Source organism: Rana temporaria, chromosome 3 (genome assembly GCF_905171775.1).
Source record: "Rana temporaria chromosome 3, aRanTem1.1, whole genome shotgun sequence".
NCBI classification, from domain to species: domain Eukaryota; kingdom Metazoa; phylum Chordata; class Amphibia; order Anura; family Ranidae; genus Rana; species Rana temporaria.
This window is the reverse complement of record NC_053491.1, coordinates 32,195,495-32,211,658: the sequence shown is the minus strand read 5'-3', so window position 1 is coordinate 32,211,658 and position 16,164 is coordinate 32,195,495. Positions and strand designations below refer to the sequence as shown.

The 16,164-nt window shown below is 44.4% G+C and overlaps 1 protein-coding gene across 1 annotated transcript in view; it reads right to left on the bottom strand.

The window, feature by feature from the left end:
* Window positions 1-16,164, bottom strand: part of AGBL1 (AGBL carboxypeptidase 1) — an 863,343-nt gene that overhangs the window by 524,294 nt on the left and 322,885 nt on the right. Inside the window, exon 17 of the mRNA XM_040341533.1 lies at window positions 4,806-4,959. Within this exon, the coding sequence (XP_040197467.1) occupies window positions 4,806-4,959 (154 nt within the window). The remainder of the gene's footprint in view (window positions 1-4,805; window positions 4,960-16,164) is intronic.

Genomic DNA, 16,164 nt, shown 5'->3' with positions numbered 1-16,164 from the left:
CGTTGTCAGAAATTCCAACAGCAAATGTCCAATGGAGCCTACACACGGTTAGAATTTACAACAACAAGCTCCCAGTGAACATTTGTTGTTGGAAATTCCAATCGTGTGTACGTGGGAATTTAGTCTGTTAAAGGAATTTGAAAAATAACAGACTTACTGACCAGAAAAACAGGTAAAAAATAAAGAAAAAAAGCCTAATAAAAGAAGACGAATGCAACGACCACCTATAAAAATTGGTAAGCTGCAATATCGTGTAGCACTACCCCCGGAGGAGCTGCTGGTTTGTTTTGGGTGGCACGTTACCTCGTCTTAGGGGTGAATGGTGCATATAGCAGTAGTAAAGGAATATCCACAACAAGTGTCTTTTGCTGTGCTCTTCATTACCCAGCCAGGTAAAATCAATAAAACTTGTGGAAGAAGGTAGAGTTGAAAGGAGAAGAAGAATAGCAAATTCACTCGTAGCAATAGGGAAACAATCCTGCTCCCACGTGTAACACTTCTTGCGCCACTCCTGCTTGAGTGGGAATAGCGTATCCGGACATGCCTCTCTCACTGACCTGGCAGCCAGAGTATCGCTCGAACCTTTGAGGAAAAGTCTCTGCCACAGACCCTCCTGGAATGGATTCAGTGAGAAACCTCTGCCACAGGCCCTCCTGATTGCGGTTACGGAGATGAACCTCCTTGGTAGAATTACGCCTGGATCTCCTTCAAGTTATTTTCAGGTACCGACTGACAGGTGACCAGCCTCTCAGGCCCAGATTCTCAAAGGGCTTACGATGGCGCAACGCCATGTACGCCGTCGTAAGTCCTAATCTGGGCCGTCATATGTATGCGACTGATTCTTAGAATCAGTTACGAATAGATATCCATTAGATCAGACAGGCGTAAGGCTCTTACGCCGTCGGATCTTAAATGCAATTTTTTTTTTGTCCGCTAGGTGTCGCCTCCGTCGTTTTCCCCATCGAGTATGCAAATTAGCTAGATACGCGAATTCCCGAACGTACGGGCGGCCGACGCAGTAAAGTTACAACGTTTACGTTAGGCTTGTCCCGGCGTAAAGTTGCCCCTGGGTATATGAGGCGCAATAAATGTTAAGTATGGCCGTCGTTCCCACGTCGAAATTAAAAAATTTACGTTGTTTGCGTAAGTCGTCCGTGAATAGGGCTGGACGTCATTTACGTTCACGTCGAAACCAATGACGTCCTTGTAACGTCATTTGGAGCAATGCACCCTGGGATATTTTACGGACTGCGCATGCGCAGTACGTTCGGCGCAGGAATGCGCTTAATTTAAATGCTACACGCCCCTACCCGCCTAATTTGAATTAGGCGGGCTTGCGCCGGGTGATTTACGCTACAACGCCGCAACTTTACACGCAAGTGCTTTGTGAATAAAGCACTTGCATGAAAAACTTGCGGCGGCGTAACGTAAATGAGATACGTTACGCCCGCCCAAATTTACTCCATTCTACGAGAATCTGGGCCTCAGTGTCCAGATACCTCGATCCCTGCTGATTTGTAGAGACCCTATTGGATCGCCAGCCTCTCATTGTCTCTCCTCAGATGGACTCCCCACCGAACAGCTATACCGCTTGGGATCTTCAGGATTGGGAACCCAGTCGACCACTGGGCTCCCTGCCACAGCTCAATTGTTCTGGACCAACTTGGTCCCGGAACCAGGAAGTCCACGTGACACGCACGCTCCGGCCCGGTAGGCCATAACGCTGGGGCGCCGTGGTGTAGGCACCCTAAAGGTGGATGCCACACTTGAAGACGAAGACCCATAAATACCCTCCCCCAGCATGCACAGCGAGGCTCAACCCCCCTGATTGGCTGCTGGGGAAAAGTACCCAAGTCTTGACTCTACTGCTGCCACCTACTGTCCCGGGGTGGGAAGAACACCCCAGCAACAACAGAATAAGCCCACAGCACAGCCAAGCTGAGACAGAGACCCAAATTTGAACACCTTAACCAGATCAGAATTTAACCAACACTCTGAATTAGCACCGGTACTTTCAAGTAACCAGGCGCTACAATAGTTTTTTTTTTGGATTTTATATTGCTTTAAGTTCAGATGTGATGACATGAAATTGATAATAAATTGAGATGTTGAACCATTGTGACGGCTTCTATGGCAAGCTTTCATTCTAGAGGATCCATTCTGCAGAGACACAGTGATTCACTAAGACAGGCCAGACTACGCAAGACTATTTCAATCATGAACTTAGGAATCTCAACATTTACTATTTTAGTCTTTGCAGTCAAGACAGGCAGCATGTTTTGCTAGATGATGAGAGTCACAACAGTTTTGGCTGACAAAATTCAAACTCAGTCTGTGTTCGTATGCCACTAAACAAAACTTTCTGATTTTTCGCAGTACATATGGGGTAAGTAAACACCAGCCAAATACACACGCGGCGTTGACAAAATGAAAAACACCATAAGTCCTTAAAACATTAACAAAAACACAGCATTATACCAGTAATTTAAAAGTATTGTGATATGAAAAAAACAAGGTTTGCATCTATCAAAGAGACAGAACATTTGGTTACTGCTATTTGCATTGAAATGTGATGAAGGTAAGAGAATGCACAATATAAATCTCAGCACAGAGAAGCATTTCCAGCAATAGTACCTGCAAATGGCTCTATTTAGTAAGATACGATTTGGCGCAATGACATGCCCTATACCACAGCAACCAATCATAGATCGCTAGTTTGTGTTTTCCTACACCAGGGGTCTCCAAACTTTCTAAACAAAGGGTCAGTATATTGTCCTTCGCAAATTATGGGGGCCGGACTGTGCCCAGTGGGAGTAAGCAATGCCTCAGACTTGGTTGCATAATGCCTGGGGTCCCCCCCCGCACAGCCAGACAGAGTAGAGAGCTGATTCTACTCCTCCCCCTCCCGTCCTCTCCTCCTGTGTCTGCCCCGCCCACTCTCCACAACAGACAGTGTTCTGCTGCCTAAGAGAAGAGGGTGTGTGGGCGGGAAGGTTCAAACTCAAGCCCAGTAAATGGAAAAGAAAAATGGAGCCTGATCCATCCAACCATCCATCCAGTCCCTCCTGCCTCCAAGTGAGTACACTGATGTAGGGGTGCCCTTCCTTCTCTTCTTACTCTTTCTCCCTCATGGGCGTGAATGGGGCCTCATGTCTAGGTTTTGCCTAAGACCTCACAATGCCTAGAGCCGCCTCTGAGCAGCAATATACATCCATGTGACTACCTTGCACTGTCTAGTCATAATGGATTAAATGAGAGGTCCCATTCTAGCCACAGGACTACATTTTTTTTAATGTATTTTACATTATTGATAATGTGGTAGGATCAGCAAATCCCCACCATAGATGTTGGCTATAGCAGAGGATAAACCAGGGAACTCATACCAGGATCTTAGAGCAATCTATAAAACACAGTGAATGGCCCAAGCCCCTGGTCTCCACCATAACCTGAAATATCAGGGATGCCTCTGTAACGGTCAGGGGTTAACACCGTTTACGATATTCCATTCCACCAACCCAAGACAGCTTATCCGACACTCCACAATCCAGCAGACACGATCCATAATAATTCCCCAGAATATTGAGACACAAGCTCTGTTCTCTGGGTCCAAACAAATGAATACTTTAATGGTAGACTCAGCTCTTTTTATACAGTTAGCAACCAAATATGGATAATGACTCAACTCCACCCACAACCTGACACAAGGAACTTCAATAAACATTCCGTTAGATAATGACATTCAGATGAGCTAATTACTAATCATTACCCAGATGTTCTGACTCCGCGATAAGTTATTCTCACCTGCTACATACTACACATTCCTTTAGTAAACATAATTGACATGCTAATCCACTACACCTGAAAGGTCAGACATCTGACCTTTCAGACTGCCAACACATATCTATCATCAATAAAACTTTCACACAATACAGTGTCATTAGCATCACACAATGAGAGGTCCTTTAGAAGCCAGACTTAATTAACACAATAGACAATATGTGTCCCCACATTGAATGAGTCATTCTATTGACAGGTTGTAATTAGTTCTTCTAGACATTAAGGAATATATTGTGGATTACTGTTCCATGCTAAAACAATCCAACATATGTTCCTTATTTCCTGCAATACATGAATTATCATTACTGTCCTATCTCATGTAATCAGAGATATAATTTCTCAATCATCCTATGCCCCTATTGGACATATGATGACCCTAGACCCAAGAGTCATTAGTGAAGCTGGCACAGGAGTATCCCACATCCTTCAAAAGTCTCTGGGTATCACGGGACATTCCGTTACAGCATCTAAACCAGGGGTCTCAAACTGGCGGCCCCTCCACCCGTTGTGAAACTACAAGTCCCATAAGGCATTGCAAGGCTGACAGTTACAAGCATGGCACCCACAGGCAGAAGCATGATGGGACTTGTAGTTCCGTAACAGCTGAAGTTTGACTAGTTTGACACTCCTGCTCTAAATTATTACTTTTCCTCTTGCTGTTACATTAAATGCAAGGAAATTACATAAACGGTTAACTTTTCTCAACTGCATTAATGAAAAGAACAAATAAAAACAAGCCTCCCTTAAGCTATTATCCCATAAATGTCATTACTTCCTAAATGAATGCATATCAGTAGTTTTACTGTATTTACCACTCCATATTTTATTAAATTGCACTAATTGCTAATTAATGCTTTCAAATAATCTTTTCAAGTGTTTGGCTTATATTTCCCATGTGTTTTGGGTAATAAGATATTTAAGATCTCATTTTGTCGTTCAGCATTATGCGGATGTTCTTCTTTACTTACAAAACTCCTCCTTGTGGTTCTTAGACCTCGACTTGGGCATGGCAGTGATGGTGACAATGGGGCAAGGGTTCCCCCCCAACGTGTCACACAGGGTTTGTTGCTTGAAGTATACTCTTTGAGGATCATATCTGTGTTCCAAAAGTTGTAGGTGAGACTAAAGAAGAGAAAACATCAATTGCATTACTTAACCCATTTGTGTCTAAAACAAAATGTAAATGCCTAAGCACAATTTTGCAACTTAGTAAAAACCATACATATCATGACAGCTACTTTCAGGTGGATTAAAACACATTTTTGTCATGACAAATTGGGCTTTCATTTGGTGGTAAATGGTAATGGGTATCTTCAGATTTTTTTTTAACATTTTAGAAGGAAAACTGTCCCAAAAGAACAAAAAAAATGTTTTTTTTAACCACTTCTTTACCGCACATAGCCATATGACGGCGGCAGGAACCCTTTGTCCCTCTGGGCCGCCGTCATATGACGTCTTTTACTTTCCAAACCTCTAGGGGGCGGGCGCACCCACTGCATCACTCGGCACCCGATGCGCGTGCCCGGCGACCGTCATTTCCATGAACACAGCAGGACCGTGGATCTGTGTGTGTGTAAAGATCACAAGCGTGCGCACAGGGTAATCACCAGGGCCGGACTGGCCTACCGGGATAGCGGGAAAATTCCCGGTAGGCCGCCTGCTGTCTGTAAAAAATCAACCAGTGAAGCTGCCTGTGTGGCCGGGCCACGGGCGGTGGCGGCCGCCATCGCGGCCGCACTTTTCAATTTAGCCCTCTCCAGTGACTGTCCTCTCACCTCACTCACATGTGACATAATCATTTTATGTTTAAAAGCAGCGGCGGCCGGCCGCCGGCGATTTGCGGCCGCCATGCTCGCCGAGTCGCCGCTGCACTTTCGCGGCTGTGTCTGTCATGACTCTGGAGCGATCGTGTGTGTCACGTGTCTGAGGGAGGGGAGGAGCCGAGCAGGAGAAGAAACAAACGTCAGACGTTCTCCCTTCTTCCCGTGCGGCGCCGGCACCGCCCACTCGCCCAGTGCAGAGTCACGTGTCGCAGAGGAGAAGAAGGTAACGCGCGGCCCAGCCACCCTTGGAGCAGGTGAGGAAAAAAAGGCTAGAAATCCTACTGTATCTCTCTCGACTCTCTCACCATATAACGGTGCACCCCCCCCCCCTCCTCTCTCTGCCACCTACCTACCTTTGCTGCCCCTGGAAAATCTAAATTGTCTGTCTAATAATCTCAGAGAGGGGAGGGGGGGTGGGGGTGGTGAGAGAGATTATACAGTCCACATTACAATTTGCAGGGGCAGAAAAGGTGACAGAGAAAGGGGGGGGGTTGCATGGTGCCTTTCTCTGTCACCTTTTCTGTCCCTGCAAATTGTAATCTGGACTGTATAATCTCTCTCTCACCATTCCATGGTCAACCCCCCCCCCCCCCTCTACCTTTTAACCACTTGAGATCCATCGACGTCCTCAGCTTTGTGCGGTGATATCTGAATGATGCCTGCAGCTAGAGGCATAATTCAGATATCACCATCTTCAGCCGGCGATTCTGTGCAACATAAGAATGATCATAGCGGCGGTTCCGCCGCTTGATCGTTCTTATAGGCGGCGGGAGGGGACGTCCCCCCCTCCCGCCGCCATCCGGTGCTTCTCCGGGCTCTCCCGTGCCATCGGGGGCCCGGAGAGCGAATCGGCCGGCGTTCATTGGGAAAGCATAGAGATGACTGGTGACCAGATGATCACCAGTCATCTCTATGACCGTCAGAGGTCCGGGCGTGACATCATACACTGTCGGCATTAGATCGGTGAATTTTTTTCACCGATTTCATGCTTGTAAGCCTGTAGGAGAGATGTGGGGTCTTATTGACCCCACATCTCTCCTACAGGCTTACAAGCATGAACTCGGTGAAAAAAATTCACCGATCTAATGCCGACAGTGTATGACAGTAAAATAAAAATACATTTTTATTTTTTATTTTTTTTAAAACACCCCTGTCCCCGGTAGCTCGCTCTTAGAAGTGAACTTGCATGCAAGTCCCACCCACATATGTAAACGCCCTTCAAACCCCACATGTGAGGTATCGTCGCGTGCATTAGAGCGTGTGCAACAATACTAGCACTAGACCTCCTCTGTAACTCGAAAATAGTAACCTGTAAAAAAAATTAAAGCGTCGCCTATAGAGATTTTTAAGTACTGAAGTTTGGCGCCATTCCATGAGTGCGTGCAATATTAAAGTGTGACATGTTAGGTATCTATTTACTCGGCGTAACATCTTTCACATTATACAAAACAATTGGGCTAACTTTACTGTTTTGTTATTTTTTAATCCATGAAACCATTTTTTTTCCCAAAAAAAGGCATTTGAACAATTATTGCGCAAATACCTTGCAATGTCCGCCATTTTATTCCCTGGGGGGTCTGCTAAAAAAAATATATATAATGTTTGGGGGTTCTGATTAATTTTCTAGGGAAAAATTTAGATTTTTACATGAAGGAGAAAAGTGCCAAAATAGGCCCGGATGTCAAGTGGTTAAATGCAAAAAAATAAAAAAAAATAATCTGCCTGCGCTTAGGACCGTGAATTGGGCTGCTGCCCCCCCCCCCCTGCAAACCAATCTCCTAAAAGGGGTAGGTGAACGTGATAGAAAGTATATAGTCCAATTGCAGCCTCAGGTCTAAGGCTATCTGGCGCCTGCGGAGGACTCCTTGATCGCGTGACCATGTAAACCTTGAGGGGAGGAGCCGAGCAGGAGAACGTCAGAATGCCGTGGTTCTTCTGCTCTATTTCCCCCTTCCAAGTTTCATCTGCCTGTGCGGCGCCAGCTCCGCCCACAATGTCTGTCTGCAGGGAGGTAACAAGTGAGAGCACAGGAGGAGTGAATGGCATCGGCCGTCCTCGGAGTCGGAGCTCAAGAATTCAGGTCAACAATCTTTCTCTCACCAGGCATTGCATGGTGCCCCCCTCCCCCTCTCTGCATGGTGCCCCCCCCCCTCTCTGTCGTTTTTGCTACCCCTGCAAATTGTAATCTGTACACTAATCTCGGGGGGGGGGGGGTGTGAACCATGCTATGGTGAGAGAGAGATTATTATACAGATTACAATTTGCAGGGGCAGCAAAGGTGACAGAGGGGGGGGGGGGGTGCACCATGCAATGGTGAGAGTCTCTCAGACTTTCACCATTGCATGGTGCACCCCCCCCCCCCTCTCTCTCTCTCTGTCACCTTTGCTGCCCCTGCAAATTGTAATCTGTATAATAATCTCTCTCTCACCATAGCATGGTTCACCCCCCCCCCTCTCTCTGTCACCTTTGATACCCCCTCTCTCGCCGTTGCACACTCTCTCTCTCACCGTTGCACACTCTCTCTCTCACCGTTGCACTCTCTCTCTCTCTCTCTCACCGTTGCACTCTCTCTCTCTCTCTCTCACCGTTGCACTCTCTCTCTCTCACCGTTGCACTCTCTCTCTCACCGTTGCACTCTCTCTCTCTCACCGTTGCACTCTCTCTCTCACCGTTGCACTCTCTCTCTCACCGGTGCACTCTCTCTCTCTCTCACCGGTGCACTCTCTCTCTCTCTCACCGGTGCACTCTCTCTCTCTCTCTATCACCGTTGCACTCTCACCGTTGCACTCTCTCTCTCTCACCGTTGCACTCTCTCTCTCTCACCGTTGCACTCTCTCTCTCACCGTTGCACTCTCTCTCTCTCTCACCGGTGCACTCTCTCTCTCTCACACCGGTGCACTCTCTCTCTCACCGGTGCACTCTCTCTCTCTCTCACCGTTGCACTCTCTCTCTCTCTCTCACCGTTGCACTCTCACCGTTGCACTCTCTCTCTCTCTCTCTCTCACCGTTGCACTCTCTCTCTCTCTCTCTCTCTCACCGTTGCACTCTCTCACCATTGCACCCTCTCTCTCTCACTGTTGCACCCTCTCTCGCCGTTGCACACTCTCTCTCAGTTGCACACCCTCTCTCACCGTTGCACTCTCTCTCTCTCACCGTTGCACTCTCTCTCACTGTTGCACTCTCTCTCTCTCACCGTTGCACCCTCTCTCTCTCACCATTGCACCCTCCCCCTCACTGTTGCGCCCTCTCTCGCCGTTGCACACTCTCTCGCCGTTGCACACCCTCTCTCACCGTTGCACTCTCCCTCTCTCACCGTTGCACTCTCCCTCTCTCACCGTTGCACTCTCTCTCACCGTTGCACTCTCTCTCCCCGTTGCACTCTCTCTCTCTCTCACCGTTGCACTCTCTCTCTCACCGTTGCACTCTCTCTCTCACTGTTGCACTCTCTCTCTCTCTCTCTCTCACCGTTGTACTCTCTCTCTCCCCCCCTCTCACTGTTGCACTCTCTCTCTCTCTCACCGTTGCACTCTCTCTCTCTCTCTCTCACACTGTTGCACTCTCTCTCTCTCACCGTTGCACTCTCACTCACCGTTGCACCCTCCCACTTACCGTTGCACCCTCCCACTTACCATTGCACCCTCCCACTCACCGCTGCACCCTCTCTCTCTCACCGCTGCACCCTCTCTCTCTCACCGTTGCACCCTCTCTCTCTCACCGTTGCACCCTCTCTCTCTCACCGTTGCACCCCTCTCTCTCAATGTTGCACCCCCTCTCTCTCTCACCATGGCACCCCTCTCTCTCACCATTGCACCCCGGCCCCTCTCTTGCTCTCTCATGAATTTATTTTAATTTTTTTAAAGCAGGTAAAAATAAATGTGCATTTATAGTTGTTTTGGCCTGCAGAGCATTGCATCTCTCTCTCATATTGTTGCACCCCCCCCCCCCTCTCTCTCTCTGACGTTATGCTGTGGGGCTGGTATAATACTGTTATGGGGCTGGTATGAAATTATTTCCAGGGCTGGTTTTCAGTCCCAGTCCGGCCCTGGTAATCACCCCATGCGCATAAGGGTTTTTCGCTCTGTGTAGCAGCAGGAACATGGGAAAGATCTCCCTCTTACCGGCTTCACCATAAGAAAAGTGTTAATGTTCTTCTCTTTCACTGTGTCAGCAGGGAGATCAATGTGTCAAGGTCATATATATGTAGATACATACACATGCATGTATGCTTAAGCTTAAAGCGGAGCTCCACCCTAAAGTGGAACTCCCGCTGATCGAAACCCTCCCCCCTCCGGTGTCACATTTGACACCTTTCAGGGGGGAGGGGGGTGCAGAAACCTGTCTAAAGACAGGTATTTGCACCCACTTCCGGCCACACAGTCTCGGGTAAACTGCGGGCATTACATCACCTCCCGTCCCCCGTCCCTGTTGTGTTCTGGGAACACTCGGCTCCTCCCCTTGCGAGTCCCCTTCCCCTACAGTTAGAATCACTCCCTAGAATATACATTTAACACCTTAATTTCTCCCTAGTGTTATAACCCCTTCCCTGCCAATCACATTTACACAGTAATCAGTGCATTTTTATAGCTCTGATCGCTCTATAAAATGTGAATGGTCCCAACATAGTGTCAAAAGTGTCCGATGTGTCCACCGCAATATCGCAGTCGAGATACAAATCGCAGATCGCAGCCATTACTAGTAAAAATAATATAACAATAAAAATGCCATAAACGTATGCCCTACTTTTGCACAATCCAATCAATAAATGCTTATTGCGTTTTTTTTTTCCAAAAATATGTACAAGAATACATATCGGCCTAAACTGAGGAAAATTATTATTATAATGTTTTTAATGGGATATTTATTATAGCAAAAAGTTAGTGATATTTTCAAGATTGTTGTGTCATTTTATAAAAAAAATATATATATTTTTTTTAAGAAATAAAATTAAACAGGGCCATATGCCTGACATTATTTCTTAATATCTGCAAAAAAACATGAATAAACAATGCCTTGAATAAGTATTCATACCCCTTAAAATGTTTCAAATGTTGTCATGTTACAACCAAAAATGTCAATTTATTTTATTGGGATTTTATGTGATAGACCAACACAAAGTGGCACCTAATTGTGAAGTGCCTTCAGAAGTCACTTAATTAGTAAATAAAGTCCCCCTGTGTGTAATTGATTCTCAGTATAAATACAGCTGTTCTGTGAAGCCCTCAGAGGTTTTTTAGAGACCCTTAGTGAACAAACAGCATCATGAATGCCAAGGAACACACAAGACTGGTCAGGGATAAAGTTTTGGAGAAGTTTAAAGCAGGGTTAGGTTATAAAAAAATATCCTAAGCTTTGATCATCTTACAGAGCACTGTTCAATCCATCATATGAAAATACTGTGCCCCTATAGCAGCTAGCTTGCTATGTAGAAGATGAGGAGGGCACAGCGCTGGTGGTGGACCCCAGATCAGGAGGATATCCATTTGGAGTTCCAGCATCTGACATTAGGGTGACTAGAACTTGGATTGTTTGATGTCTGAACATAATGATGTTGGTGGTTCCTTCATTGATCGATTTGGATTTGGAATCGACCCTTTATGGGAAGGCGTATTTGACCTAGCTGTTAATTCAGGTGGTCTACAATCAGAGGTGAGTGGCTAGTGATATCAATGGTGGAGCTTCTGCACGCTGTCACTGACATGAATATGATTCACAAATGGTATATTCAATTAATGTTATGGTGCTGCACTTGTTTTATTTATAATTACTTCACTGGGATTTTGGTTGATTGACCCTGAGTGTACAGCTGCTTAAATTATTTTGATTGTTTTAATTTTGCGGTGATTTATTATTATTACATGGCCATCCACCTAAACTGACCGGCAAGTAGAGCATTCATCAGAGAAGCAGCCAAGAGGCCCATGGTAACTCTGGAGGAGCTGCAGAGATCCACAGCTCAGGTGGAAGAATCTGTCCACAGGACAACTATTAGTCGTGCTCTCCCAAAATCTGCCCTTTATGGAAGAGTGGCAAGAAAAAAGTCATTGTTGAAAGAAAGCCAAAAGAAGTCCCATTTGCAGTTTGTGAGAAGCCATGTGGGGGACACAGCAAACATGTGGAAGAAGGCGCTCTGGTCAGATGAGACCAAAATTGAACTTTTTGGCCTAAAAGCAAAATGCTATGTGTGGCGGAAAACTAACACTGCACATCACCCCGAACACACCATACCCACCGTGAAACATGGTGGTGGCAGCATCATGTTGTGGGGATGCTTTTATTAAGCAGGGACAGGGAAGCTGGTCAGAGATGATGAGAATATGGATGGAGCCAAATCCAGGACAATCTTAGAAGAAAACCTGTTAGAGTCTGCAAAAGACTTGAGACTGGGGTGGAGGTTCACCTTCCAGCAGGACAACGACCCTAAACATACAGCCAGAGCTACAATGGAATGGTTTAGATCAAAGCACATTCATGTGTTAGAATGGCTCAGTCAAAGTCCAGACCTAAATCACATTGAGAATCTGTGGCAAGACTTGAAAATTGCTGTTCACAGACGCTCTCCATCCAATCTGACAGAGCTTGAGATATTTTGCAAAGAAGAATGGAAAAACATTTCACTCTCTAGTTGTGCAAATCTGGTAGAGACATCACCAAAAAGATTTGCAGCTGTAATGGCAGAGAAAGGAGGTTCTACACTACAAAGTATTGACTCAGTGTGTACACCCCACACTTTTCACATATTTATTTGTAAAAAAAAATTGCAAAAACATTTATAATTTTCCTTCCACTTCACAATTATGTGCCACTTTGGGGTTGATTTAATAAAGGCTGCAAGTACACTTGGAAGTGCAGTCGCTGTAAATCTGAGGGGAAGATCTGAAATGAGGGGAAGTTCTGCTGATTTTATCATCCAATCATGTGCAAGTAAAAAAAGCAGTTTTTTTTCCTTGCATCTCCCCCTCAGATCTACAGCGACTGCAATTCCAAGTGCACTTATAGTGCAAAGTGGATTTGCCTTTAGTAAATAAACTACTTTGTGTTGGTCTGTCACATAAATCTCAATAAAATACATTTACATTTTTGGTTGTAACATGACAAAATGTGGAAAATTTCAATGGGTATGAATACTTTTTCAAGGCACTCTAATGAGGCTCTGTTTAGCACCTGGCTGTCACCTGCCATTAAAGCGGCACTATCAGTTTTCTTTTACCTTAATATATTCCCTGCATTAAGGTAAAAGCGATCAAGCGTTGTCCTGGTTGCACCTCTTCTCCCTTCACTTTCTGCTCTCACAGGAGACACAGGCAGCAGTAGGAGTTATAGGCTACCCATGATTTTCGGATGGACATTTTTAAGATGTGTGTTTTTGTTATTATAATTATAAACACATATGTTTTATTCTAGATAGTGAGACCCGTTCCCTTTTCTTGCCACCAACGAACCTTGAATGTGTCCTGACGAAGCTTAACAGCGAAAAGCGTTGACGCACAAGGGCTCACTGTATATCATGTATCACAATATATATGTTTTTTAAAGCGGGGGTTCACCCTTAGAGGGCACTTTTTCCCCTTAGATTCCTGCTCGTTTTGTCTAGGGGAATTGGCTATTTGTTTTAAAACATGAGCAGTACTTACCCGTTTACGAGATGCATCCTCTCCGTCGCTTTCGGGTATGGCCTGCGGGAATGGGCGTTCCTTCTTGATTGACAGTCTTCCGAGAGGCTTCCGACGGTCGCATCCATCGCGTCACGATTTTCCGAAAGAAGCCGAACGTCGGTGCGCAGGCGCAGTATAGAGCCGCACCGACGTTCGGCTTCTTTCGGCTACGAGTGACGCGATGGATACGACCGTCGGAAGCCTCTCGGAAGACTGTCAATCAAGAAGGAACGCCCGCTCCCGAAGACCCATACCCGGAAGCGACGGAAGAAGATGCATCTCGAAAACGGGTAAGTACGGATCATATTTTAAAACAAATAGCCAATTCCCCTAGACAAAACGAGCAGGAAGCTAAGGGGAAAAAAAAAAAAAAAAGGAATTGGTTGAACTCCCACTTTAATTCTTTCTTCAATGCTTTTTATATACCATGTACTTTTTTCAATAAATATTATAATTTTTTCAATTATTCTTCATTGTTTACTGTGCCTATAAAGTCCGACCTTGGGTTATCTAGTTGTGTACCCCTTTTTTCTTGTTCTATGTGGCTATGTGAGTGCTTTTCTCCTTATCTTCTTTTGTTGCTGTCAGTCAAATCCTGTGAGGAGGTAGCAGGGGTTGTGGCAAAACGGCACTGTGAATGTCTATGGATGCACACAGCCTCGATCAGTAGCGTTCTCGCACAGGTGTCCCCATAGCACATGAATTGCTATGGGGCACCTGCAGGAAGAATAAGGGGACAGTGCCAGCGATGGTCTTTAGACGAAGTGGTAAATGACCGTTCTGAGCAATATCCCTGCACAGAGCATCTAAGAATAACCTAATTTTTTTTTTTTATTATTTAAAATAAACAGGTTTTATAAAAAAATGTTAATAGCGAATGCATTTCAGCATTTCTGTTGGATAAGGATGATAGTCTGTGAGCAGATAAGCCAAATATTAATGAAATCTGAATCAGGACAGTCCTGTCACTGAGCACTTGTAAGTATCTAAAACTGAGAACATAAGATATCAGTTTGGTGTCCGTAGGATCAATCTACGGCACACATTCCAGGGCTTTCCGCAATGACAAGAAAACTATTCTCATCCTCCTGCTAGTAGTCAAGAAACAGATGTATCCTGACATATTGATTTGTGCAGTTTTACTATAACACATGATATCTAAAAAAAGAAATCTGTGTCAGCCTATGTCTTATTCAGGTCACCTCCTTGTCTAAGCATCATGGATGATGAGGCTGAAGTGAGACAGGTTATCCACATCTTGCCCCAAGCACTAAGTAAGCTGTACGATCCTGAAATATGTAACATTTATCCAGCCCCAGCTTAAAGTTTATGTGAACACTTACATTCAGTTTAAAGTAGAAATGCATGGCAAAACATGTGTGTGTGTATATATATATATATATATATATATATATATATATATATATATATATATTTATTTATTTATTAGGGATGAGCCGAAGACACCCAGCAGAGCATGCGAACAGGCAAAAAATGTGTTCGAACACGTGAACACCGTTAAAGTCTATGGGACACGAACATGAAAAATCAAAAGTGCTAATATTAAAGGTTAATATGCAAGTTATTTTCATAAAAAGTGTTTGGGGACCTGGGTCCTGCCCCAGGGGAAATGTATCAATGCAAAAAAAAGTTTAAAAAACGGCCGTTTTTTTTAGGAGCAGTGATTTTAACCACTTGACAACTGGGCACTTAAACACCCTTAATAACCAGACCAATTTTCAGCTTTCGGTGCTCTCACATTTTGAATGACAATAACTCAGTCATACAACACTGTAGCCAAATGAAATTTTTGTCCTTTTTTTCCCACAAATAGAGCTTTCTTTTGGTGGTATTTGATCACCTCTGCGGTTTTTATTTTTTTCGCTATAAATGAAAAAAGAACGAAAATTTTGTAAAAAAATGAATTTTTCTTCATTTCTATTATAAAATTTTGCAAAAAATGAAATTTTCTTCATAAATTTGGCCTAAAATGTATACTGCTACATATCTTTGGTTAAAAAAAAAAAAATTGGATATTATTTAGTCTGGGTGAAAGTTATAAGGTCTACAAGCTATGGTACCAATTACTGAAAATTGATCAATTTGATCACATCTGATGTACTGACAGCCTCTCTCATTTCTTGAGACCCTAACATGCCAGAAAAGTACAAATACCCCCTAAATGACCCCTTTTTGGAAAGAAGACATTCCAAGGTATTTAGAAAGAGGCATGGTGAGTTTTTTGAAGTTGTCATTTTTTCCCACAATTCTTTGCAAAATCAAGGTTTTTTTTATTTTTATTTTTTTTCCACAAAAGTTTCATATTAGCAGGTTATTTCTCACACACAGCATATGCATACCACAAATTACACCCCAAAACACATTCTGCTATTCCTCCCGAGTATGGCGATACCACATGTGTGAGACTTTTACACAGCGTGGCCACATACAGAGGCCCGACATGCAGGGAGCACCATCAGGCGTTCTGGAGCACCCAGACCAATTCTGACATTCCTCTCCTACATGTAAAAATCATCATTTATTTGTTAGAAAATTACATAGAACCCCAAAACATTATATATGCTTTTTTAGCAAAGACCCTAGAGAATACAATGGCGGTCGTTGCAACTTTTTATCGCGCATGGTATTTGCACAGCAATTTTTCGAACGCATTTTTTTGGGAAATAAAACAGTTTTGTGGTTTTTAAAAAAAAAAACATTAAAGTTAGCCCAATGTTTTTGCATAATATGAAAGATGAAGTTACGCCGAGTAAATAGATACCCAACATGTCACCCTTCAATATTGCACACGCTTGTGGAATGGCGCCAAACTTCGCTACTTAAAAATCCCC